The following is a 27,258-nucleotide window of genomic DNA, read 5'->3' as shown; positions in this document are numbered from 1 at the left end:
AAAACTTCAATCAGATTTTGGTTGATGCGCGCACCGCTGCCCGCTCCCTTCCTCCACTTCCCGCTCCCTTTCTCCTCTCCTCCTTTCCCCCCTCCTCCACCACCCTCTCCTCCCCCCCCTCTTTCCCCCCCCCTCCCCTCCCTTTCCCCTCGGGCTCCCTCCCCCCCCCCCCCCCCCCGCGGCCTATCTTTCATCACCCCCCCCAGGGCCTCTTTCCCCCCTCCCCCGTGCATTGAGGGGACGGATCCCAACGGGTCCCCCTTCCTTTGATACATATATAAAACTCTCATGTTGTTTGTTAGTCTGTCTCTCTGTGATTCATAGCCTGTGATCTGAATTATGCCAAAACGGTACACGATAGCGCTACAATTTTTGCACCACCTTGCTCACCATTGTCCTGTGGTGTGTTGTATCAAACTTTTGTTCAGATTGATGTTATATTTTACAAGTTGTTCACATTTTTAACTTTACAAAACCCCACTTTGAGACCAATAACTTCAAGTGCTGTGGCAGTTACAGCTATGACATCACAATGGGATCTCATTTACATTAAAAAAAACTCACTGTCTTCGATAAAAGCACGCTGGACACAGACACAGACTGGGCCCGGAGCCACGCTCCTCCCTCCCCCTCCTGCGGCTCCAGACCAGAATATTGCGTTGGGGGAACGAGGTCCCACTTGGGTTAGGGTTAGGGTTAGGGTCTATTTTTTCACCCAAATAGATCCTAGAAGTGCAACACATCCCTGAAATATCGTTCTTGAAAAATCCCACCTTACCTGCAATACATTTTTTCTTGAAGTGCATACAGAGCAAATAGTTTCAATTGCTCTACCGGTTTCTGGTGATTCTCGTCCATGTAGTATTCAGCCATATCTTTTAGAAGGGTCAGATAATCATCTTCCAATGAGACTGGAGGATTTTCCCATTTATTTCGGTGATGGATTATTCGGCCATAATAAATAGAAGCATCACTGACCCAAGTCGGAATTATCTAGAGAAGATTCAATTCTAATATGAGTATATTATTTTATTACCATATACTCTATCTATATATTACTAAAACATCCATCCATCAATGCATATTCATGTGATCCTGGAACGCCAAAATGACACACGATGTCCCGTGGTGGTCACTGTGTCTAGTTTCATTTAGATTGATGTTATATTTCCCAAGTTATTCATAATTTTTAACATTAGAAATTCAAGTTTAAAACAAGTTAAGCAGCTAAAGTCCTTGCTTGCCCAAGTTGCAATCGAGGAACATTCAGTCCTTCCAGCAAGTATCAAGAATGTTCCTGGCAGCATGGAGGGAGATTCAATGTTTTAAAGTCACAATACACTGTAATTTGAATAAGGTGAAATGAGCAGCCCCTGCGCAGTGGTGGAATATTGTGTTGGGGGAACGGGTTGCATTGGGGGAACGGGTGAGTGGTGGAATATTGTGTTGGGGGAATGGGCTGCATTGGGGAAACAGGTGAGTGGTGGAATATTGCGTTGGGGGACCAGGCCTCCCCTGGGGGCTATGGTTGATTGGTGGAATATTGCATTGGGGTACCAGGCCTCCCGTGTGAAGGGATCCAACGGGTCCCAGTTGGTCTAGTATAATTATAAACTCATCCTTATTACAATGTCCATCAAATATTACAGCATAGCAACAAACAGATCTTTTGCATTAATGATGACCTCCAAAGAGAAGCCAGTAATGTGAGATTTATTTACAACTATTAGGTACCAATATAATCTATGAGAACATTTACCTGCTAACAAATAACAATTGCTTCTCGGGGACCAAAAGGATGAAAGACAAAAATTGCAGTAAAAAGGGGAGGTTTGGCAGCTCAGCCCACTCAAAAATGGTATAGTCTACAAAGTACTTTTCAGTTGCAGACATTATTGTAATTTAAGAAAATATTAGCAAATTTGCCAGAAAACAATTATGGGATAAAACCAAAATCATGAACTTTTAAAATTCAAAACTCTGTTGATACATGAAAATGTCATCTTCACATTAAAAAAACCCACATTAATTCAACATCAGAGTTAGGTTGCATGCATGTAAATTATAAAATATTAGCTTTCAACGGGATTAACTGAAGCTACTGTGCAAGTTAGTTATCACCCGTAACATTATGCTGGAGAAACTCAGCAGGTGAGGCAGCATCTATTGAGTGACTATTAATTTCTATCTATTAATTTCTAAAAGAGAAAGCTGAATGAGGGAATGCTGTTGAAATCCTGTTCGCAAACTAAGGCACAAAAATAAATCGTTAGCAAGCTTACCTCAACGTATCCTCGAGACGGCAAACACTTTTTATTTGAAAGGCGCCGTGGTTTGTCCATATTTGGGTGAATTTTATGACGACTTGCACAAGTTTTAATATCTCTGAAATGGACACATTAGAGTAAAACTTTCACAGAATCTTGTCCATCTGATACGGATTATAAAATATGAAAGTATCAAAGAACTAACAATCTCAGCGATGTATATCGTTTACACAGCTCAAGCATGTATGCCGGGAAATTATTTAAAGAAAATTAAAGGTCTTTGCAGTTACTTTAATACAAACACTTTGAATTGCTTATTGTAAATCTCCCAAATTTAGAGTTAATCTCCTTTGTGATACCAAAATCAAGTTGTTTCCAATAGGTGTAGTTTATGGAGCCTAAAAGTGCAACTACACAAGTATCAACATGTAGTTTAAGAATACCATGCTGATATGGAGAATGCACTCACAAAAAGTCTTCAAGCTTTTTATGACCCCATTTATTTTAAATCAAGGCACGTTCATTCATTTTCCATCCTGAATGAAAATATAGCACTTTTAACAATGGACCATAGTACCGAACATTGGAAAATGTACTAAACATCAAAAATATCATTTATATTTGTTCCTATACACTCTGGATTTTAGAAATAATTGCATGTACAACACTAGCTAATCTATTTGAATCATTTTCAAGGTCATATAATTGTCGTTTGCACATACAACACACATCATCATTAATGCTGGGGTGGGAGACTGCAACCTTCACGTGGTCCGCCCTCTTTCAACGAATGCAATCAACCTGGCGTGCACAATCAAATAAGATCAAATAGAACAAGTTGTCCTACAACTTTAGGCTGTGCATGCCATACGCAAGAAGAGCATTAATGCTTTGACCTGTTGTAAACGTCTCAATTCAAATATGAGTGGATTACACCTATGCGTAACTTGAAATTTGATATTCCACTGTCAGGTATCAAACCCAAGTTAATTATATGAAACATCCCTGATCAAGTGAACAGTTTCTCTAATGGATGTTATAAATAAATCAAAATATTTTTGGTGTTTCATGTGACCCAGAGCAAAAGCATCTAATGTTAACCAATCATGAATTCATCTTTTCCAGAATATAATGGACATCTTGTGGTATTTCTCTCCAGCAAATGATGGTAAAGCCTCATCATTGTAGTTACCAAGATATTTCTCTCAACTTGCCTTAAATTGACAAAGCAAATCATTGTTAAATAAATTTCTTACCTGCAGATTCCATACGCTTTAAGGTATTTACATATAGATTTGTCATAGCAATTGTCATCTTTGTCATTCAAGTTAGAAATAAACTTATACAATTCAGTAGGGATTTTGGCTTCTGTTCTTTCTAGGTACTGAAGAAAGGAGACTATTTGAGGCGCATTTTTGTCACTCATTATAATAATTGACTGAGTTCGAAGAGTTGATTCCTAGTATTAAAAAGAATATTTTTATATCATAATAGGAAGAATCTAATTTGATAAAGGTTCTAAACATATCTTTAGCTGCAAGGCAACACCAAACAAACAAAATGCACAAGACAATATTTGAAATTTGAAATTAAATTTATCAAATTCACATCAATCCCTCAAATTACTTCCTCAAAATAATAAAACCAAAATTAGCTACCAAAATAACCATGATTGCATCCATTTTAACCTCCTGTGAACCTTTCAAGCTAATTTCAGTAAATTCCTCATTTCGCTGAGGACAAAGATCCAACTGCAGCTGCTGGTTTACAAAAAAAAGACAATGCTGGAGTAACTCAGCAGGTCAGGAAGCATCTCTGGACAACATGGATGAAAGAGTTAGTTATTAATTGATTGTTGTCATATTTAAGCTTTCCTGTTGTAAAAAGCCAATTGTAATGCATGATAGGATTTGGACAACTCCCATCGTGACAAGGGTTTTTTTTTAACTTGAGTTGAATAGTTCACAGCTCTCTTACAAGGTTTTTTTAATGTAAGTTGAAGAGGTTAATCAGATAAGAAGGGGCCAGAGGATGCCAATGGGATGACTGGCTTTTGGCAGAGTGAAAAACAACTCCATATATGGAGGTGGCTGATGGTTTTTGTACATTACATCATGCAATTGGTTTTATATCTGTACGTATATAAACTCGGGTTTTCTGCTATTTCTTTGTGTGTGCTGCTGGAGATTCAGATGTAAAACTGTTGCCTCTGGGTCTCTAGGTCCACATCCGTCAGACGTTAAATTAAAGCTTTGTATGGTCTTAAGAATTTGTACCTTGTCTATCTTCTTAAGTGAACTTTTACATGGATAGGTGACGTTTCGGGTTGGAACTCTTCTGCAGACCGACTGGTGGGGGGAGGGGAAGAAAGCTGGAAGAGAAGTGGAGTGAGGACAAATCTGGCAAATAACAGGTGGATACAGGTGAGGGTGGGTTTGATTGGCAGATGGTTGAACAAAGGCAAGAGATAAAAAGATAAAATGTGTGGGAAGAGGAGATAAGGATAAAAGTGGTACACATTATGAAGCCGGGGATTGAATTTTGGTGGAAGGGGATGGGGGAGGGAAAGGGGAGATATGGGTTAGCATCCAGGAGGGACACGAGGAAGAAAGGAAGCAAAAATGGAAGGGATGTTTGGAGGTTAGTTATACAAAATTGGATACCGTATTTCCCGGCAATGAAGACACTATTTTTTACCCTAAAATAAGGCCCAAAAATTTACCTGCGTCTTGGAGGCCGAAGGTTGGATTGTTAGCCAAGAAAAACAGACTTGGTTATCCCTCAGCACAGCGGCTGTAAAAAGACAGCTATGCTGGGGGGGGGGGGGGGGGGGGAAGAGTTCCTTTCACAGCAAGTGGGGAGTCTGGCCCGGATCAGCATGGCTGGGCCGCCAGGGGTAAAGTTGCGGGGAGGGCAGGAGCGTTGAGAAGGAGGATGTCGGGGATCATTCCAGCAACTCATTCAGTAGCTCGGGTGGCTGCGAGTGGCCGCCGGGACTGGACAGCAGAACTACAGCCAGTCCCGGTGCTTGCAGGCGACCTGGGAATTAGCTAGTCCCGGGGACACAAGGGATCTGGGAACTGCAGCCAGTCCCAGGGCACGCAGGCGATCTGGAAACTGCAGAAAACTAATTGAAAAACATGTGAAAACTAAGTATTATTAGTATGTAATATTACTAATTTATGTATTATTAGTATGTATTATTACAAATTACAAATTTAGTTAGTATTATTACCTCCAGTTATTAACTATGGTGATAGATGTGGCCCGCCATCCGCTCACAAACATGGGTCCTGGCCCCTATGCAAAAAAGGTTGCTGACTCGTGGACTAAATCAAACCCTTGATCCTGTCCTGCCAGCCTTTTTTCAAAATTTAGCAACTCAAAATGGGGGTGCGTCTTCATTGCCGGGAAATACGGTAATTTAATGTTCATACCGTTAGGTTGTAAGCTATCCAAGCGGAATATGAAGTGTTGTTTCTCCAGTTTGCATGTGGCCTTACTTTGGCAATGGAGGAGGTCCAGGACAGAAAGGTCAGTATGAGATTGGAAGAGGAGTTAAAATGGTTAGCAATCTGGAGATCCAATTAAAACGGCCATTTGACACAAATGTGCAAGCCAGCAAAATACCAAATTACGATTAACATGAATTGAATAGGAAATAAGGTGGAATTTAATCATTCTAGTAATACAGCACACTAAAACGTTGGGACTGAATATTGTAAATACATGTGGTAACGTGTAGCTCTTTACAACGTCAACACATATTCTAGAGCTAGCAACAAAAATTATAACAGTAGTAGTAGTGAACAAATTATCTTGTCCTGTAAAATTGCAAATGTAATTGCATTTTCCTTAAAATTAACAATACCTCTATAATCAGGTTCTTAAAATTGTCAACCATGCAACACAGGCGAGCTCCAAATATTTCCTGAGATGAAGGAAAACTATAATGGATTACATTGGTGGCATCTGTAATTCCCAGCGCTTGGAGGCACTCATCTGTTGTGACTGTTAAGAAAATAAGTGTTTAAAACAATATTCAAGATTTATGAATGTACTGGAAAATGTATGGGGTATTATTATGAAAAGGTTTTCTTTTGAATACAACAAATATGACCTGCAAAATGTTTGGACAATTAATATTGTGGCAAAACAACAATGACAAACCAAACATATCTCACATTCCTGGAACTTGGACTCAGAAACCTTCTATGTAACTGGATCCTCAATTTCATGACAAAAGATAGGTGACAAACATCCTCTGCAATAATTTCAACATTGTTGCCCTTCGATGACACCACTGAAGTAGTTGAAAAATGACAAGATGAAATACAGGAAAGGGATAGGGAGCTTATTAGCACAATGTCAGGACATCAACTGCCCCCTCAATGTCAGCAAAATGAGGACCTACTCATCCACCTCAGGAAGTGTGGTGGACTATATGCCTCAATCTACATCAATGGTGCTTAAGCTTCAAGTTCTTAAGCATATATATCACCGACATTTATTCCTTGTAAAACCACATTGACAGTACTTCAAAGAAAACATACCAACTGCATTAAGATACAAAAAATGCTGGAGTAAATCAACGGGACAGGCAGCATCTCTGGAGAGAAGGAATGGGTGATGTTTCGGGTCGAGACCCTTCTTCAGACTGATAAATCTGAAGGGTCTTGACCCGAAATGTCACCCATTCCTTCTCTCCAGAGATGATGCCTGTCCCGCTGAGTTACTCCAGCACTTTGTGTCTACCTTCGATTTAAACCAGCATGTGCAGTTCTTTCCTGTACCAACTGCATTACTTGTTCAGGAGGCTAAAGGGCCTGTCCCACTTACGTTGTCCTTGGCATGCAAATTACGCGACCTCGTGGTCGCGTTGAGGCACACAGGCATCGTAGGGCAGCGCGGGGACGGTCCCACTGAGAAGCGCGGAGGGGCATGTAGTTGTGCGTGACATCGCGCGGGGCTCCGAACTTTTTGTAGCGAACAAAATCTTCGCTCGCCAATGGCCAAATCTTCGCAGAACTGACGGCCAAAGTGGGACAGGCCCAAGACCCTGGCGCGACGCAATGCCTCATCTCTGGAACTCTCTGCCACAGAGGGTAGTTGAGGCCAGTTCATTGGCTATATTTAAGAGGGAGTTAGTTGTGGCCCTTGTGGCTAAGGGGATCAGGGGGTATGGAGAGAAGGCAGGTACGGGATACTGAGTTGGATGATCAGCCATGATCATATTGAATGGCGGTGCAGGCTCGAAGGGCCGAATGGCCTACTCCTGCACCTAATTTCTATGTTTCTATCTCCAACGGCAGCAGAAGCAGGCAAACGATCGCCGAGCTCGGCCTGGGGTTCACGGCCGTTGCAGATCCGGATCCACCCCCACTCCTACTCCCAGAGCGGGGCCAAGAAAATTGAAGATGGACACAAAATGCAGGAGTAACTCAGCGGGACCGGCAGCATCTCTGGAGAGAAGCAATGGGTGACGTTTCAGGTCAAGACCCTTCTTTTCAGACTGAAGAAGAATCTCGACACGAAACGTCACCCATTCCGTCTCTCCAGAGATGCTGCCGGTCCCACTGAGTTACTCCAGCTTTGTGTCCATCTTCAAATGACGTCATGCGATCCAGACGGCTGTGTGTACACATGAAATTAAGCGCGACCTTCGATGGTCCGTCGCGGCTCAACGCAACCACATGGTCGCATAATTTGCGTGCCAAGGACACGTAAGTGGGACAACCCCTTATGGATATTTATCATGTCTCCAGTGACTCTAACACATACACAGCATCAAAAGCATTTTATCGTAACCTATCATCTTTGTAAGACATGAAATTGCAGAAATGTGAATGCAGCCCAGCCCAATACACAAACCAGCCTCCCTGTCGCTTTCCCCTTTCCCCCTTCACTTTGCACTTCCTGAAGAAGGCAGCCAACATTATCAAGGACCACTCACACCACAATCATTTTCTTCTCTCCTCTCCCATTGGGCAGAAAATTACAATGGTTTGAAAGTATGTACCAGATTCAAGAACAGCTTCATCCCCACTGTTATCAGACTCGTGAATGGACTGCTCATATGCCAAGGATAAATTCCTAATCTTCCAATTTATTTCATTGCATCCATTGCACTTAATACAATCTGCACTTGCTGTGCCAGACACTATATTCTGCATGCTGTTTACTTTCACTTTTGCATCACCTGATGCTCTCAAAGTTTGATTTGCTTCGGTAGTATGCAAAGGTGTTTCCACTTAATCTCTGTGCACATGAAAATAACAACAAACCAAACCATTTCCATGTTGTGACTGTGTACAATACACTTCCATGGTATCAAGTATCGAACAAAAAAAGTAATGATCATTTAAATGTAAAGGTTAACTGGATGGAATATTGCAACAACGTAATAATTCAACATTTTATTTGTTTTCGTAAATGGATTATCTTTTTAAACTTGCAGGACATAGCAATGACCAATCTGGGCCATCCATTCTTTTTTTTTAAATATTTTTTATAAAAAACATTGTTTTTCTTTCAACTTGTAAAAACGATTTTCATTAATGAACATACTTAAATTGAATATATTCTCGGCACATTTTGAAAACATTAAAATACATACCTAATATTACATGTGTGCCAGGGCTGAATTTATTATTCCACTGTTCCATTATTTGGCTCCAGCTTCTTCCTTCATGGGCTTTGATGCAGAAATTTGAATTGCTGTCCAAAGCCTAGAATTTATGACCAAAAGGAATTCAAGTAAACACTATTTTTAAGCCCAGGGGTATCTGAGTTATGGAGTGGCCCAGAAATTCACTCAGGTGTAAATATTTCCGATAAAGTAATTCAGTATTTAACCTGCACAAATTTCAAACGCCTACAAATGAAATAATTTATTTTGTATCAAATGTATTTCAGCAAGATACATGTCTCAAGATTCATTAAAATGGTATGATTATATTGAAAAATGCAAAAATCCACATTTTGCAGTCAGTCAAAGATGATCAAAAAAGACCAAAATAGAATGCAATTGAATGGAAAAGAAATAAACTTGAATTGTAATGAACATGTTACAGTAAAAGACAATTTGATCCAAATAGTTTATGCTCATTCCATCTGGTTCCTCCTTATATGGGATAGGTGATGGTTAAACAAATGCATGAAAAAGATATAAAGTGACGAGGTACAAATCAGCCTTATTGCAGAGAGAAAATAGACACAAAATGGTTGAGTAATTCAGCAGGACAGGCAGCATCTCTGGAGAGAATGGGTGACCTTTCAGGTCAAGAATCTGTTTTAGTTCTCAAGATCTAGAACCTCAAGTTCAGAAAAATTATAAATAAATTTCAGCAAGGCATTAAGTGGGTGGTATCATAGGTAACAAAGTTGGCTATCAAAAATTACAATAGGATCTTGGGAAGCTGGGCAAGGTGGCTGAGGAATGGTTAAAGTTCAATGCAGGTAAGTGTGAGGTGTTGCAACTTGGGGTGTCAAACCATGGCACAATCTTCACAGTGAACAGCAAGGCCTCCCCCCACCACCCCCTGCTCTCTTCATTGACGCCAAACATTAAGATTGATGGGTTGGGAAAAGAGCACTTTGCCATTCGAAAGAAAGTAAGTTAATCACTATATACTGCAGTAGAGTATTAACAGTCAAGAGAAAGCGTGAAATAGAAGAAATGGAACAAAGAGCACTGGTTGACATAAAGTGAGTTTGTGAATTGGGATGAGGCTAGAATTGGGACACCTGGTTGGTGTTGGTGCGGGAACATAGCTGACAGAATTTACAGCTGTATTGAAAATTCCTCTACTGCTGAGCACAGGGAAAGCAGAAAAGAAAGTTCTGATGCAAGTTTTTGGATGCAACAAAAGAATGTGTGCAATTTTGAATTATTAAACAACTATCAGTCCGTGCCAGGCGAAGATGCACATTATTTTTGATGTGGCAATTGCATATAAATTGATTGTTTTATTCTTGTGAACGTCTCAAAATGTATTGTAACCATGATTACTTACTTTACACAGATGATCCACTTCCTCAGCACAATTAGCAAGAATTACAGTCTTCTGTACAACCTCAGAGGTGAAGTCCAATATGGTCAATAACTGCGATGTTTTCTCATGGTCTAGACAAAGCTGCACTATCTAATGTAGAAACATGATCAAGAAACATTTATTGCAAATAAAATTCCCAAATATATTATTTTCAATTGCTACAGAAAACCTTACAAATAAAAACATCTTTTGATGAAATTCATGAACTGCAAGCAGTACTGGGCACATCCACTTCCACAACACTCCTAATTCTCAAGAGGGGGAAGGGAAAGAAAAAGAGCAAAAGAGAGTTTAGTTTAGTTTATTATTGTCACTTGTACCAAGGTACAGTGAAATGCTTTTGTTTGCATTCTATCCGGTCGAAGAAGATTGTAAGGTTACAATCAAACCGTCCACAGTGCACAGATTAGTGAAAGATAACATTTAGTGAAAGACAAAGTCCAATTAAAGATAGTTCAAAACATCTCCCATGAGAGGGAGAGAAAAAGAGGGAGATGGAGAGAGGGAATACGTTCCGGAACATATTCATGAACTGATCTTCCACCTTATCAAGAGTGTTTTATTGTCATGTGTCCCAGATAGAGCAATGAAATTCTTACTTGCTGCAGCACAACAGGATATGTAATCATAATAAATAATATAACAAAAACTCATAGAAAAAAACGCAAGAGGACCAACTCCACCCTAGCACGACCAAACCCACCCTAGCACGACCAAACCCACCCTAGCACGACCAACTCCACCCTAGCACGACCAGCTCCAACGCACCCTAGCACGACCACGACCAGCTCCACCCTAGCACGACCAGCTCCACCCTAGCACGACCAGCTAGCACGACCAGCTCCACCCTAGCACGACCAACTCCACCCTAGCACGACCAACTCCACCCTAGCACGACCAAACCCACCCTAGCACGAACAACTCCACCCTAGCACGACCAACTCTACCCTAGCACAACCAAAACCCCAACAACAATATTAATTCTGGCCCTGCTGAGATATTATGTCGCATTTTTTATATTTTCTAAAGTTTCAATAAAAGCACACTTTATTTTCTTGTTTGCTCCTTAACATGTTGGAGTACAAAACAGAATAATATAGAACTTACGATATCAGAGACCAAAATTTTGAAAAAAAATAATTTGTCAACAGTGAGGCAAACCATTCTGAATATGTTTCTCTGGTACGAACCTGATGTACGTTTCCATAAAGTGCAGCTTCTTCCATGGCTGCTATAACAACATAAGGATCACCGTGACTTTCCTTAACCAAAATGTCCATTTCTTTTCTCCACTGCTTTCCAACAGCTATGAGCTGTTGTGGAGTTGACAGTCTTTCTGGGACATTAGTAGCCTCCCTGAAGCATTGCAAGATAGTAGTCACCTATGATTCAAAGTTAATCAGTACAATTATTCTATTATGAAATGGTGCTTATTTTTGTTTCGGCCTGAAGCAGTATTAATTATTAGCAATTATTACATTTCAAAATGTATTTCAGTTTGAGCTTCATAGATTATTACCATTGACAATATGTAGCTTCCTTACTGGAACAGGAGCACAGGAACAGAACTTTGAGACTTTCATTAAAAAAAAAAATCATCTCTAACACAAGACCCCAACTGAATCTTTTCACCATCTGCAAGGATCAACCCACTTGTATAATGAGTCCATCCCCAACAATGCAAGCAGTTTGACGCAAACGAGAACAGCTGGCTTGATTAGCACCCTTCTATTTCCCTAAGCATACATTCTCCACCACTATCGCACTATGGCTGCAATGTGTAATGTTTACAAATCCATATACAAAGCTGAAACGTAAAAATATTGGTGTTGGCAGCAATACCCACATCCGAAATAATAAGAAAGGATTTTCACCTCATCTATGCTCTTTACTATCTCCCCGTCACTGAGATTTTCATAGCACCCTCTTCCTTGATCAGTACAGAAACAAATAAATCATATGTATTTCAGGCGTTCCCTCCGCTTCCTTGCAATGATAATCGTTGCGGTTCTCATATAATCATAACTCTCCTTTTATGACCTATTTATCGTTTGTATGCCAAAGGACGGTTTTAGATTCCAGATACAAGCCTTTTGTTTACAAAAAGCCCAAGGTATTGTTCTATCAATCATTTCAACACATGGATCCTTGTTAAAATTGTGACTCTACTCACTTCATCCATTGCTTTATCGAATAGCACATCAACTGTGTCCAATACTAAATGACCAAGTCTGATGAAAAACAGGCAGTGTGTTTTGAGGACCCGTACAAGACTGTGTGGAGTGGTAACAACTACATCACCTGCAATTTAATTTATATATTTCAGTTGTAAATTAGACATTAACTATTGTATTCACAAGGAAATGCTGCTGGAAAATTATATTCACTAAAACATAGTATCAACAATGAATGTAAATGTAATCTTGTCATTTAAACAGCTTTTTCCATTTTTAAACTAAACTCTATACAAAAAACGTTTTTTTGAAAATACTACAAAAAATCAATGTTTAAACAGTTGGGGAAAATACTGTAAATTCAAGAAAATACAATATTATGTTAACAATAAACATGAATTATCAGGATAAACTGAGGAAGGGCATCAAGGTTCACAAGATTGATCCCTGGGATGGCAGGACTGTCATATGAGGAAAGATTGAAAAGACTAGGCATGTATTCACTGGAGTTCAGAAGGATGAGGGGGCATCTTATAGAAACATATAAAATTATAAAAGGACTGGACAAGCTAGATGCAGGAAATATGTTCCCAATGTTGGGTGAGTCCAGAACCAGGGGCCACAGTCTCAGAATAAAGGGGAGGCCATTTAAGACTGAGGTGAGAAAAAACTTTTTCACCCAGAGAGTTGTGAATTTGTGGAATTTCCTGCCACAGAGGGCAGTGGAGGCCAAATCACTGGATGGATTTAAGAGAGAGTTATATAGGGCTCTGGGGGCTAGTGGAATCAAGGGATATGGGGAGAAGGCAGGCACGGGTTATTGATTGGGGACAATCAGCCATGGTCACAATGAATGGCGGTGCTCGCTCGAAGGGCCGAATGGCCTCCTCCTGGACAGAGGACATTAAATTCCATATGCTATTCTTTTCTAAGCAAGAAGAAACAGGTCTACCAGCACTTACAAATTAAATACTTACATCCTTTGACAAGCTTTATTTTCTTACTTTCTTCTGGATCTTGTCCAACCAATACCAGAGATAGATTAAACCGTTGTGAAAACTTTGTCAAGTCGCTTAATACTTGGCATACAAAATGGGCCTTCTTTTGTCCAGGGCACACAATTATTGCTGATGGCTATTATTCAAATGAAACAAATACAAGTTGATCAGTTCATATTATATGCATACATTTAATTTTTTTTTTAATTCGGAAAACACTAGATTGTTGTTTTACTCTAGCTATTAAGTCTAATTTATTTGCCTACTGTCTTGGGGAGGAATCATAAAATTAATAGTGAGGTTCACAACAAAACCATTGCATTAACAAACTCCCCACAGATACCAAGAATTCTCTGGACACCTCCAAAACAAGTCCGATGTACAGGTTAACTTACCTTTCCTCTAAATGTCTGTGGCGATCTTTTGCTTGCCTGCACTTTCAAATGTCCAGAGTAGTTTACTGGTGAGCGTTCCAGTAAACACCTGCAATAATGACTGATTATTCACCGACAACACTGAGACGTGGATATAATAGTTATGATAAGGTCAAAGTGTTGAGGGGAAAGGGATGCCAAAATCTGTAGAGGTAAGCCTGGTCTTACCACAGATACAGCAACATGTCACACTCCAGGGAGGACCTGGAGCAAAATGAATAGAGATGACCCCAGGTATGTAACCATGATGTGCAAGGTGCGAGTTTATAAAATCATAAACTGGGTGTAAATTGGTTAATGATCACTCACTAGCCTTGGGGATGAAACAAGCATTAGATGGAGTAATTGAAACATTTGTTAATATTTGTTCATATTATCACCTTATTTTATTTTGTAAAAAATAATCAAAAGATATTTACTGGATGCAAAATGAAGGTCTTTGTATAAAGTTGAGAAGATGACTAGGCTTGTATTAACTGGAGTTTAGAAGGATGAGGGGGATTCTTATAGAAACATATAAAATTTATAAAAGGACTGGACAAGCTAGATGCAGGAAAAACGTTCCCAATGTTGGACAAGTCCAGAACCAGGGGTCACAGTCTTAGAAGGCGATTTAAGACTGAGGTGAGAAAAAACTTTTTCACCCAGAGTTGTGAATTAGTGGAATTCCCTGCCACAGAGGGCAGTGGAGGCCAAATCACTGGATGGATTTAAGAGAGAGGTAGATAGAACTCTAGGGGCTATTGGAATCAAGGGATATGGGGAGATGGCAGGCATGGGTTATTGAGTGGGGACAATCAGCCATTATCACAATGAATGGCGGTGCTGGCTCGAAGGGCCGAATGGCCTCCTCCTGCACCTATTTCCTATGTTTCTATGGTCATCTGTCTGGTCCAGAACAAGTATTTCAGAAGAATGAAACTCATTTTTTTTAATGACACATTCTAGGAACTGTAACTGTGGGGATATTTAAATAACTGGCAACCTTTGACCAATCTTGTAAAATAAGGGGAAACAAGATTAGAGTTATTTAAAATGGAGTTGCAAAAAACTCACATTCCCAGCATTCAAATCACACCCAACATCTGGTAACTTTACTATCTTCAACAATTTCTACTTCTGATGGACTGAATAACTTGAAATGTTAGTTCTGCTACACTCATCACAAATGCTGCTTGACCTACTGAGTATTACACGAATTTTCAGTATTTAGTTCTGAAAATGAATCATTTTTTAGATCTGCATAGAAATATGTAGGAGGGTAGAAGCAAGGACAGCAATCTGTATTAATCCTGCTAAATAACAGATGCTATAATTATAAGATGTTCATAGTTTATATTACATTTTGTAGTGCACTGTAAGAATTAATCAATATTTTTGGTTGCGATTTACATGTTAAAGTTTGTGCTTCCCATCAAAATAAGAACAGAAACAAGATCTACAGAGCTCCTTACCAAATTCCGCTTGGGTTGGAAACTGTACACGGATGGAAACTGCAGAAATGTCAACAATGGAGGGATGTATAAAAGAGGATCATCTCCTTGACGTGATACTGCAACTAAATCACAACCGCGGCTGATGGCTGGCCAGCAGTACGATTGCACAACATCGGGACTAATATTTTTCTTACACAGTTCCTTCAGATAAAACGCATCAAGTAACATGTAAAGGAACAACATTCAGTATTTAAAGGGAAACATATTAACACTAACTAAAAAAAGATTACAACTGTTATTTAAAAAGTTGCATTCTGCTTTACAATGTAATAATAATAAAATGCTTTTGATAATTCGACAAGGTTCCGCATGGTAGGCTGCTCTGGAAGGTTAGACCGCATGGGATCCAAGGAGAGATAGCTGAATGGATAGCAAATTGGCTCCATGGAAGGAAGCAGAGGGTGATGGTGGAAGGTTGCTTCTCGGACTGGAGGCCCGTGACTAGTGGTGTGCCTCAGGGTTCAGTGCTGGGCCCGTAACTGTTGGTCATCTACATCAATGATTTGGATGAGAACATACAGGGCAAGACTAGCAAGTTTGCTGATGATGCAAAAGTTAGTGGTTTTGCAGATAGTGAAGATGATTGGTAACAATTATAAGCAGGATAATAAAAGCTTATTTAGGTATGTGAAGAGGAAAAAATTAGTTAAGACCAAAGTTGGAACATTGAAAACGGAAAAAAGGTGAATTTATTATGGGGAACAAGGAAATGGCAGATGAGTTGAACAGGTACTTTGGATCTGTCTTCACTAAGGAGGACACAAACAATCTTCCTGATATAGTAGTGGCCAGAGGATCTGGGGTGACGGAGGAACTGAAGGAAATCCACATTAGGCAGGAAATGGTGTTGGATAGACTGATGGGACTGAAGGCTGATAAATCCCCAGGGCCTGGTGGTCTGCATCCCAGGGTACTTAAGGAAGTGGCTCTATAAATCGTGGATGCATTGGTGATAATTTTCCAATATCCTATAGACTCAGGATCAGTTCCTTTGGATTAGAGGGTAGCTAATGTTATCCTACTTTTTAAGAAAGGCGGGAGAGAGAAAACAGGGAATTATAGACCAGTTAGCCTGACATTGGTGGTGGGGAAGATGCTGGAGTCAATTATAAAAGATGAAATAGACGCATATTTGGATAGCAGTAACAGGATCGGTCCGAGTCAGCAAGGATTTACGATGGGGAAATCATGCTTGACTAATCTTCTGGAATTTTTAGGGAATCTCATTGAAACATATAAGGTTGTTAATTGTTTGGACACGCTGGAGGCAGGAAACATGTTCCTGATGTTGGGTAAGTCCAGAACTAGGGGCCACATTTAAGAATAAGGAGTAAGCCATTTAGAACGGAGATGAGGAAACATTTTTTCTCACAGAGAGTGGTGAGTGTGGATTTCTCTGCCTCAGAGGGCGGTGGAGGCGGGTTCTCTGGATGCTTTCAAGAGGGAGCTAGATAGAGCTCTTTAAAATAGCAGAGTCAGGGGATATGGGGAGAAGGCAGGAACAGGGTACTGATTGGGGATGATCATCCATGATCACATTGAATGGCGGTGCTGGCTCTAAGTGCCCAATGGCCTCCTGCACCTATTGTCTATTGATTGCAGCAGGATCTAGATCGATTGGCCAGGTGGGCGGAGGAATGGTTGATGGAATTTAATACAGAGAAGTGCGAGGTGTTGCGTTTTGGGACGTCGAACAAGGGCAGGACCAACACAGTAAATGGCAGGCTTCTTGGGTAGTGTTGTAGAGCAGAGGGATCTAGGAGTACAGTTGCATGGTTCCTTGAAGGTCGAATCGCAGATACATAAGGTGGTCAAAAGGGCTTTTGACATTTTCGCCTTCATCAGTCAGAGTATTGCGTATAGAAGTTGGAAAGTCATGTTGCAGTTGTATAAGACGTGGTGAGACCGCATTTAGGATATTGTGTTCATTTCTGAGCACCATGTTATAGGAAAGATATTGTCAAGCTTGAAAAGGTTCAGAAAAGATTTACGAGGATGTTGCCAGGACTAGAGGGTGTGAGCTATAGGGAGATGTTGAGTAGGCTGGGTCTCTATTCCATGGAGCACAGGAGAATGAGGGGAGATCTTATGTACAAATTCATGAGAGGAATAGATCGGGTAGATGCACAGAGTCTTTTGCTAAGGGTAGGGGAATTGAGAACCAGAGGACATAGGTTCAAGGTGAAGGGGAAAAGATTTATTAGGAATCCAAGGGGGTTACTTTTTCACACAATGGGTGTTAGGTGTATGGAACAAGCTACCAGAGGACGTAGTTGAGGCTGGGACTATCCCATCGTTTAAGAAACAGTTAGACAGGTACATGGATAGGACAGATTTGGAGGGATATGGACCAAGCGCAGGCAAGTGGGACGAGAGTAGCTGGGACATTGTTGGCCGGTGTGGGTGAGTTGGGCCGAAGGGCCTGTTTCCACACTGTATCACTCTATGACTTTAATGAAATTTGTTTGCCAAAGGTATATTCTAATTATTTTTGACAATTGGCGTAAATTGCAGGTGAAAATTGTATATTCAAAAACAAATATATCTCCTTGAATCATGATATAATTAATCCATGAGAAATTTATGCTGATGTTTAATGATAATAATTTCACATGAGATTTGGGAAAGTTAAAAAAATGAACTAAAGTTGCACTTTTAGAACTAAAGTTGGGGACAATGATGGAGAGGCAGATGAGCTTGGGGGGAGAATCTTAAGTATACTGAAGACTCTTCTGTCAAAAGTTGAGCAGCGCATAAGGAGAATGAACAGGAGGCCTATTTTAAAATCATGGATGTGGCTGCTTAGAAACCAAGTAGAGTGATGAATGAGTACATTTGTTCTCAATTATCAAAGACATTTGGACAAATAGAGAGTCAGAGTGATACAGCGCGTGGAAACAGTCACTTCGGCCCAACTTGCCCACACTAGTCAACGTGTCCAGATGGCCGCGTTTGACCCGTTTCCCTACAAACCTGTCTTATCCATGTGACTATCTAACTGTTTCTTAAATGTCCCAGCCTCAACTACCTCCTCTGGCAGCTTGTTCCATACTTCCACCACCTTTTGTGTGAAAAAGATACCCCACAGATACAAAAAACATTTCAGCATCAGTCGACAAGGTGGAAGCAGGATTGAACAATGTTATGTAGCGCATATTAGTAGAAACGGTATTTGAAGTGGTCTGGCATGATAAACAATCCAACATTGCCTGTAGTCTGTGGGCAGTCAATGAGCAACAAAAAATTCTGAAATTTGGCCATGTTGACAAAGCAGCTCCAATTTCCGATAATTTGAAAGTAGTCTAAACCTATTGTTGAATTATAAATTATTTTTACACCCAACATCCTGATTGCCAAAGAATTACATCGTTCAAAAAAAATTAAGTGTGTATATTTTACACTACCCCTTCAGAGTCACATCATCCCGAGAGCAGTTGACGAACAGTTTGCAACTCTGAAATGTGGCTTGATGTGCAGCGGCAAAAATCGTACCATTCTTCCAAAGCAATAATGTAGAGACATGAAATTGGAGTAGGCCACGATGGGGCCATTCAATATGATCATGGCTGATCATTAGCTGGTGTATGTGTGTGGCCCTGATCCCCTTCTGGGTTAATACTTTTACAATGAATGCCTCAACTACTGTGGCAGAGACAGAGATTCACCACCCTTCAGAGTCACATGAGGGTTCCTCTCCCGAGAGCAGTTCGTAACCCGAACAGTTTGCAACTCTGAAATTGTGGCTAGAGACTGAGTTTCCCCTGCAGCTGCTGGCAAATCCATCGCACCATTCTTCCAAAGACTAAAAAACATGTACAGGCTATGTACAACTTGAGCGTACATAAGCTGGCGAAGATCTATACAATACATATCAGTTACAGGAAGCTATTTAAAAAAAATGTATTTAGGACTGCAAAAGAAGATTACCTTTTTTAAATCCAGAGAAATTGGTGCAAATTCCATGCTGCTACATGGAGTCAGTTTGTTAACTGCATGCACCAGGACGCTACTCCATCGGTCAAAGGCTATTTTCAAAGATGGCTGAAAACAGAACATCGAATAAGAGCAGGGTTTTACTCAGACATAACTCTGAAGTAAAATATTCAATAACATCTTCAACACAGAAAACATGTGGGTATATCACATGAAATCTGTTTGCCAAACAATCTCCATCAATTTAATTAAATAAAATTACTTAAGTGAATACAGATAATTTGTTATTCTAGAAAGTTACCTGTTGTGGATGAAGTACTCTTTTTGTGTTGAATGGATCTGGGTTTAGAAACTGTAAGAGTCTGTGTAAAGCAATTACATACATGCTGATAATGGGAACAACATATAAATAATATGCAATGCATTGAAATTAGCCAGAGATTTTGAAGAGGAAAAAAAATTAACAATGTATGTCTAAGAAAGAACTGAAGGTGCTGGAAAATCGAAGGTAGACAAAAATGCTGGAGAAACTCAGCGGGTGAGGCAGCATCTATGGAGCAAAGCACATAGGCGACGTTTCGGGTCGAGACCCTTCTTCAGACTGAAGAAGTCTGAAGAAGGGTCTCAACCCGAAACGTCACCTATTTCCTTCGCTCCAACAATGTATGTCAATATTTTTACTTTTGCTCCCTCATATTTGATTTTTTAAATTACAATTAAATGTAGAAAAAATGAGAATTTACAATATCCTCCCATTAAATTTCTATGCAATTTTGATCAGGGGTTATGGGGAGAAGACAGGGTATTGGGGTTGAGAGGGAAAGATAGATCGGCCATGATTGAATGGTGGAGTGTAGACTTGATGGGCCAAATGGCCTAATTCTGCTCCTATAACTTATGAACATGAGATGGTAGGACCACTCATGGATAAAAGAGGGAATTTATGCTTGGTCAGAGAATGTAGGTCAGGTACTAAATAAGTAGTTTGCATCGGTATTCACCAAGATGGACATGGAGAATGGTGAGATTAATGTGGTGTGAACTATTATACCGGCATTTTGAGATCAAGTAGGAGGTGGTGATGGGAACGTGAAGAGCATTAAGGAGGATAAGCCTCCAGGGTCTGGTGAGATTTTCCACTAGAGGCAAGAGAGAAAATTGCTGGGAGATACACACAGATAAATAGATACATACAAAATAGGTGCGCGAGTAGGCCATTTGACCCTTCGAACCAGCACCGCCATTCAATGTGATCATGGCTGATCATCCACAAACAATACCCCATTCTTGCCTTCTCCCCATATCCCCTGAATCCGCTAGCCCAAAGAACTCTATTCATATTTCTTTGAATTCTGAGGCAGAGAATTCCACAAATTGACAACTCTCTGGGTGAAAAGGTTTTTCTTCATCTCAGTTCTATATGGCCCGTTATTCTTAAACCGTGGCCCCTGGTTCTGGACTCCGCCAACATCAGGAACATGTTTCCTGCATCTAGCGCGTCCAATCCATTAATAATGTAATATTTCTCTAAGATACCCTCTCATCCTTCCAACTTCCAGTGCATATAAGCCCAGTCATTCCATTCTTTCATCATATGACAGTCCCACCATCCTGGGAATTAACTTAATGTACCGACGCTGCACTCCCTCAATAGCAATGTCCTTCCTCAAATTAGGAGACCAAAACTGCAGTCAATACTCCAGGTGTGGTCTCACCAGGGCCCTGCACAACTGCAGAAGGACCTCTTTGCTCCTCCTACACTCAAATCCTCTCATTATGATGGCCAACAGGCCATTAACTTTATTCACTGCCTGCATGCTTACTTTCAGTAACTGATGTACTAGGGCACCCAGGTCTCGTTGTACTTCCCCTTTTACTAAACTGACACCATTCAGTTATTCAGCAGATAAATCTCATGGACCATTTTAAGGTTTAGGTTTTTTATTGTCACGTGCATCGATGCAGTGAAAAACTTTGTTTTGCATGCTATGCAATAAATCATATAATTCTGTACATAAATGACACCAAACTCGTGTACAGTAGGAAGTGGCTGAAGGGAAAACTACAGTTCCAGACAATGACAAAGTAAAACGCAAACAAAAGTGTGTTCTTACAATGAACTCAATTTATGCTCAAGATTCTCAACAATTTTACAATAATGAATACTTAACTTGTAGAAACTGGTATTTCATTACTTGGCTGCATTGTCGTGGATGCCATCCCATCTTTATGCATGTCATTACAGAGGTCAATTCTAAATTTAAAAAAAATATTTTTTCTGTTCAGTGATGGTAAAAATTAGATAATTAGAATATTTGGCAGCAGGTCCATCAAAATTCATACTATGATTACTACAAATGAAAGACACTGTTCGTAAGGGAAAGAGACAAATTCAAGATGGACTTGTTAGCAGTTAGGCAGGTGGATATTGAAGGAAATTTACTAAGAAGAAATCTTGGGACGTTTGAACAGGTACATGGATAAGAAAGGTTTGGAGGATAAGGGCCAAACCTGGGTAGGCGGGACAATCGTAGATGGGGAATCTTGGTCCGCATGGGGCCTGTTTCCATGCTGTATGACTGACTCTAAATACAAGAGAAAGTGGCACAGGAAATGTATACTGAATACTTCTTGCAGCATTTAACTTGAATAAATTTAACGTATAATGTGTATGAAAAAGCTACAGATGCTGGTTAAAATCGAAGGTAGACACAAAATGCTGGAGTAACTCGCGGGACAGGCAGCATCTCGGGAGAGAAGGAATGGGCGACGTTTCGGGTTGCGACCCTTCTTCAGACTTGTATAATGTTTATTTTCAAGAAAGGAAAGCTGAATTGAATTGGGGAGACTCATTAAAACTTACCAAATAATGAAAGGCCTGATAAGAGTGGACATGGAAGAAGGATGTCTTCACTAGTAGGTGAGTCTAGGACCAGAGGCCACAGCCTCAGAATAAGAGGATGTATCTTTAGAAAGGAGAGGAATTTCCAAAGAGTGATGTGTCTGTAGAATTCAGGCCAAATCTTTGGATATTTTTAAAGCAGATTGACTTGATTAGTGAGGGTGTCAAAGGTTACAGGGAGAAAGCAGGAGAACAGGGTTGAGAGGGAAAGATCAGCCATGACTGAATGGCGGAGTAGACACAATGGGTCAAATGGCCTAAATCTGCTCCTAGGACCTAGGAACTTATTCATACGGTATATCACATACCTCATCTTCTCATCTGAATGCATTTCTGATAGGAAGATTGCTTGGAGAGGCTCTGCTGATGTTGGGTGATGCGACAATGAGGGTGTCTTACTGGTTTGTTTACTCATGTGTTCACAAGATATACTTCTTTCTTGGCCTTGTTGACATTGAACATCTGATTCCTGGCCTGAAAAACCTGTAGAAAAATTTAGGAAACAAATAAGGGTTACTGTGAATATAGAATTATTTGGTGATGGTAAATCTTGTCATGAGCGTTTGTTCGAGAGTTCACATCCATTTGAGAGCATTTGACTATAACTCCATTACTACAGATTCTCTGTTGACATACAGTATATATATCAATGCTGTCACTCAACCTAGTTCAGATGATGGAAAATAATTGCCCTATATGGACAAAAGTCTCAACCCGAAACGACCCGAGTGCAGCCTTCGATACCGTGAACCATAACATCCTGCTTACCAGACTTAAAGACCTTGACATTGAAGGTTCTGAACTCAGCTGGCTCCGTTCCTACCTTTCCAACCGATCCCACTTCATCTCTCTCCATATCCACACCCCTGCTACAGCCACTGTCACTCAAGGCGTTCCCCAAGGCTGTTCTCGGTCCCCTCCTCTTCATCATCTACATCCTCCCCCTTGGTCATATACTCCGTCACTTCAAACTGGACTTCCATTGCTATGCTGATGACACCCAGATCTATCTCAGCACCAAGTCCCCCCACCACCCCCCTCTCTCCCATATCAACTCCTGCCTGTCAGCCATCAAATCTTGGATGCAACTCAACTTCCTTAAATTAAACAGTAACAAAACAGAATTTCTCCTCATTGGCTCCAAATCAACACTTACCAAAATTAACAACCCCACTCTTACTATTGACGGCACCACTGTCTCCCCATCTCCTCAGGCCCGCAACCTTGGCGTGATCTTTAATTCAACCCTCTCCCTTGAGCCTCACATCCGCCATGTTGTCAAAACATCATTTTTTCACCTCCGCAACATTGCCAAAATCAGACCCTCTCCCCCGCTGCTGAAAGACTCATCCATGCCTTCATCTCCTCCCGACTGGACTACTGTAACTCTCTTCTCTTTGGCATTAATTCCAGCAACATCAACCGACACCAACTGGTCCAGAATGCAGCCGCCCGACTCATTACCCACATCAAATCCTGGCACCACATCACCCCAGTCCACAAAGAACTTCACTGGCTTCCCATTTCCCACCGGATCATCTACAAAATCCTGGTCCTCACCTACAAAGCCCTCAACCACTTGGCCCCCCCTTATCTCACTGACCTCCTCTCCCCCTACCAACCCTCACGGTCCCTCAGGTCCATTTCAGCCGGTCTCTCCATTCTGAAATCCAACCTCTGCACTTTTGGAGACAGAGCCTTCTCCAGGGCAGCTCCCAGGCTCTGGAACTCCCTCCCACAATTGATCCGAACTTCTGAGTCCCTCACCATCTTCCAGTCCCGCCTCAAGACTCATCTCTTCACCTCTGCATATCCTTAGTCCCATGTCCCCCTCCCCTTTGCATCTCTGTCTTACTGCTCTATTTTGTTTTGTTCTTGACTCAACATGTAAAACAACTTTGAGTCCTTGAAAAGCGCTATACAAATAAAATGTGTTATTATTATTAAAAGTAAAATAAGAGAGATTACCACATAAAGTATTAAAACAAGAACATACAATCCATAAATTAATGCCTCATACTGGCCCCGTATCATACCAGTTACCAAGCAGGTCATACAGAAACAATTACACTTGAGGTCCAGGTACCAAGTGACTGATGAAGAAAATGCGATATCCTAGAAATACCTTAAATTTCAATTTTAAAACTATTAAAAAATGTATGTTCCCATTCCAGAAATCACGAAAAACATGATTAAGTCATCAAACGGCAGTTCCTACCTTGACTTTGTTCCTCTATTGTAGACCCTTCCAGAATTTCAGACCAAAGGGCTAACGTTTTATAATCAACATTGTTTTTCACTGGTGTTTCTTTCTTCCTGCACAATTCTGACGATGTCTGGCTTTCTGATAGATTTTGCTTCTTTGGTGAAATGTAATGCGCAAACATTTTTGCCACTAAATCATCATTCAAACACACCTACAGAAAGGAAATTTTATGTTGTCAAAAAAAGCTAGTGTTCAAGAATTTTGGCACACCCAGTTCTTTTATACAGTAAGCTCCATGATTTCACCCAGCAAAAAAAAAATGTTAACAATGATATTTCCAAAATAGTTTCCATTGCCTGGTAATTTACAAATGCTCAGACTTTGCAACTGTTTCTCTCGTACTTTTATAATGGTGTAAATTTAAGAAGCTCTATCAGAGTGACTTAGGTGAATAATGTAATTATATGTTCACATCAGACACAAAGAAATCAATGGTTGAGGTTTATGGGGAGGCATTAGGAGGTAGTGACCATAATATGGTCACGTTTAATCTACAATTAGAGAGGGAGCAGGGTAGATCGGAGGTGTCAGTGTTACAGTTGAATAAAGGGGACTATGGGGCCATGAGGGAGGAGCTGGCCAAAGTTGACTGAAATGATACCCTAGCAGGGATGACTGTGGAACAACAATGGCAGGTATTTCTTGGAATAATACAGAAGGTGCAGGATCAATACATTGGAAAGAGGAAGAAAGATTCCAAGGGGAGTAAGGGGCGACTGTGGCTGACAAGGGACGTCAGGGACAGTATAAAAATAAAAGAGAAGTACAACGTAGCAAGGATGAGCGGGTAGCAAGAGGATTGGGTAATGTTTAAAGAGCAACAGAAGATAACCAAAAAGACAAAACGGGGAGAAAAGATGAGGTACGAAAGTAAGCCAGCCAAGAATATTAAGGGGAATAGTAAACACTTCTTTAGGTATGTGAAGAGGAAAACATTAGTTAAGACCAAATGTGAATTTATTATGGGGAACAAGGAATTGGCAGATGAGTTGAACAGGTACTTTGGATCTGTCTTCACTAAGGAGGACACAAACAATCTTCCTGATATAGTAGTGGCCAGCGGATCTGGGGTGACGGAGGAACTGAAGGAAATCCACATTAGGCAGGAAATAGTGTTGGATAGACTGATGGGACTGAAGGCTGATAAATCCCCAGGGCCTGATAGTCTGCATCCCAGGGTACGTAAGGAAGTGGCTCTAGAAATTGTGGATGCATTGGTGATCATTTTCCAATGCTCTATAGACTGAGGATCAGTTCCTGTGGATTGGTGGGTAGCTAATGTTATTCCACTTTTTAAGAAAGGCGGGAGAGAGAAAACAGGGAATTATAGACCAGTTAGCCTGACATCGGTGGTGGGGAAGATGCTGGAGTCAATTATAAAAGATGAAATATCCGCACATTTGGATAGCAGTAACAGGATCGGTCCGAGTCAGCATGGATTTACGAAGGGGAAATCATGCTTGACTAATCTTCTGGAATTTTTTGAGGATGTAACTAGGAAAATGGACAAGGGAGAGACAGTGGATGTAGTATAGCTGGACTTTCAGAAAGCATTTGATAAGGTTCCACATAGGAGATTAGTGGGCAAAATTAGGGCACATGGTATTGGGGGTAGAATGCTGACATGGATAGAAAATAGGTTGGCAGACAGGAAACAAAGAGCAGGGATTAACGGGTCCCTTTCAGAATGGCAGGCAGTGACTAGTGGGGTACCGCAATGCTCGGTGCTGGGACCGCAGCTATTTACAATATACATCAATGATTTAGATGAATGGATTCAAAGTAACATTAGCAAATTTGCAGATGACACAAAGCTGGGTGGCAGTGTGAACTGTGAGGAGGATGCTATGAGAATGCAGGGTGACTTGGGCAGGTTGGGGGAGTGGGCAGATGCATGGCAGATGAAGTTTAATGTGGATAAATGTGAGGTTATCCACTTTGGTAGCAAAAACAGGAAGGCAGGTCTAAATGGCGTTAAGTTGGGAAAAGGGGAAGTACAACGGGATCTGGGGGTCCTTGTTCATCAGTCTATGAAAGTAAGCATGCAGGTACAGCAGGCAGTGAAGAAAGTGAATGGCATGTTGGCCTTTATAGCAAGGAGTCGAGTATAGGAGCAAAGAGGTCCTTCTGCAGTTGTACAGGACTTTAGTGAGACCACACCTGGAGTATTGTATGCAGTTTTGGTCCCCTAATTTGAGGAAGGACATTCTTGCGATTGAGGGAGAGCAGCGTAGGTTTACAAGGGTAATTCCTGGGATGGCGGGACTGTCATATGCTGAGAGAATGGAGCGGCTGAGCTTGTACACTCTGGAATTTAGAAGGATGAAAAGAGATAACATATAAGATTGTTAAGGGTTTGGACATGCTAGAGGCAGGAAACATGTTCCCGATGTTGGGGGAGTCCAGAACCAGGGGCCACAGTTTAAGAATAAGGAGTAAGCCATTTAGAACGGAGACGAGGAAACACTTGTTCTCACAGAGAGTTGTGAGTCTGTGGAATTCTCTGCCTCAGAGGGCAGTGGAGGCAGGTACTCTGGATGCTTTCAAAAGAGAGCTAGATAGGGCTCTTAAAAATAGCGGAGTCAGGGGATATGGAGAGAAGGCAGGAACGGGGTACTGATTGGGGATGATCAGCCATGATCACATTGAATGGCGGTGCTGGCTCGAAGGGCCAAATTGCCTACTCCTGCACCTATTGTCTATTGATGTTCAAAATGGCGGCTAGTGTTCTAAT

The 27,258-nt window shown here is 40.9% G+C and overlaps 1 protein-coding gene across 1 annotated transcript in view; it reads right to left on the bottom strand.

Moving 5' to 3' along the window:
- Positions 1-27,258, bottom strand: part of tdrd12 (tudor domain containing 12) — a 78,492-nt gene that overhangs the window by 33,920 nt on the left and 17,314 nt on the right. Inside the window, exons 8-22 of the mRNA XM_055649080.1 lie at positions 24,477-24,675; positions 22,407-22,741; positions 20,408-20,517; positions 19,658-19,742; positions 19,351-19,464; positions 15,382-15,564; positions 13,473-13,629; positions 12,495-12,622; positions 11,512-11,703; positions 10,283-10,411; positions 8,884-8,995; positions 6,139-6,278; positions 3,524-3,726; positions 2,283-2,385; positions 779-993 (exon numbers count right to left, since the gene is read on the bottom strand). Coding sequence (XP_055505055.1) covers positions 779-993; positions 2,283-2,385; positions 3,524-3,726; positions 6,139-6,278; positions 8,884-8,995; positions 10,283-10,411; positions 11,512-11,703; positions 12,495-12,622; positions 13,473-13,629; positions 15,382-15,564; positions 19,351-19,464; positions 19,658-19,742; positions 20,408-20,517; positions 22,407-22,741; positions 24,477-24,675 — 2,405 coding nt within the window. The remainder of the gene's footprint in view (positions 1-778; positions 994-2,282; positions 2,386-3,523; positions 3,727-6,138; positions 6,279-8,883; positions 8,996-10,282; positions 10,412-11,511; positions 11,704-12,494; positions 12,623-13,472; positions 13,630-15,381; positions 15,565-19,350; positions 19,465-19,657; positions 19,743-20,407; positions 20,518-22,406; positions 22,742-24,476; positions 24,676-27,258) is intronic.

This window comes from Leucoraja erinacea, chromosome 17, assembly GCF_028641065.1.
Source record: "Leucoraja erinacea ecotype New England chromosome 17, Leri_hhj_1, whole genome shotgun sequence".
Lineage (NCBI taxonomy): Eukaryota > Metazoa > Chordata > Chondrichthyes > Rajiformes > Rajidae > Leucoraja > Leucoraja erinaceus.
This window is presented reverse-complemented; position numbering and strand designations above follow the sequence as displayed.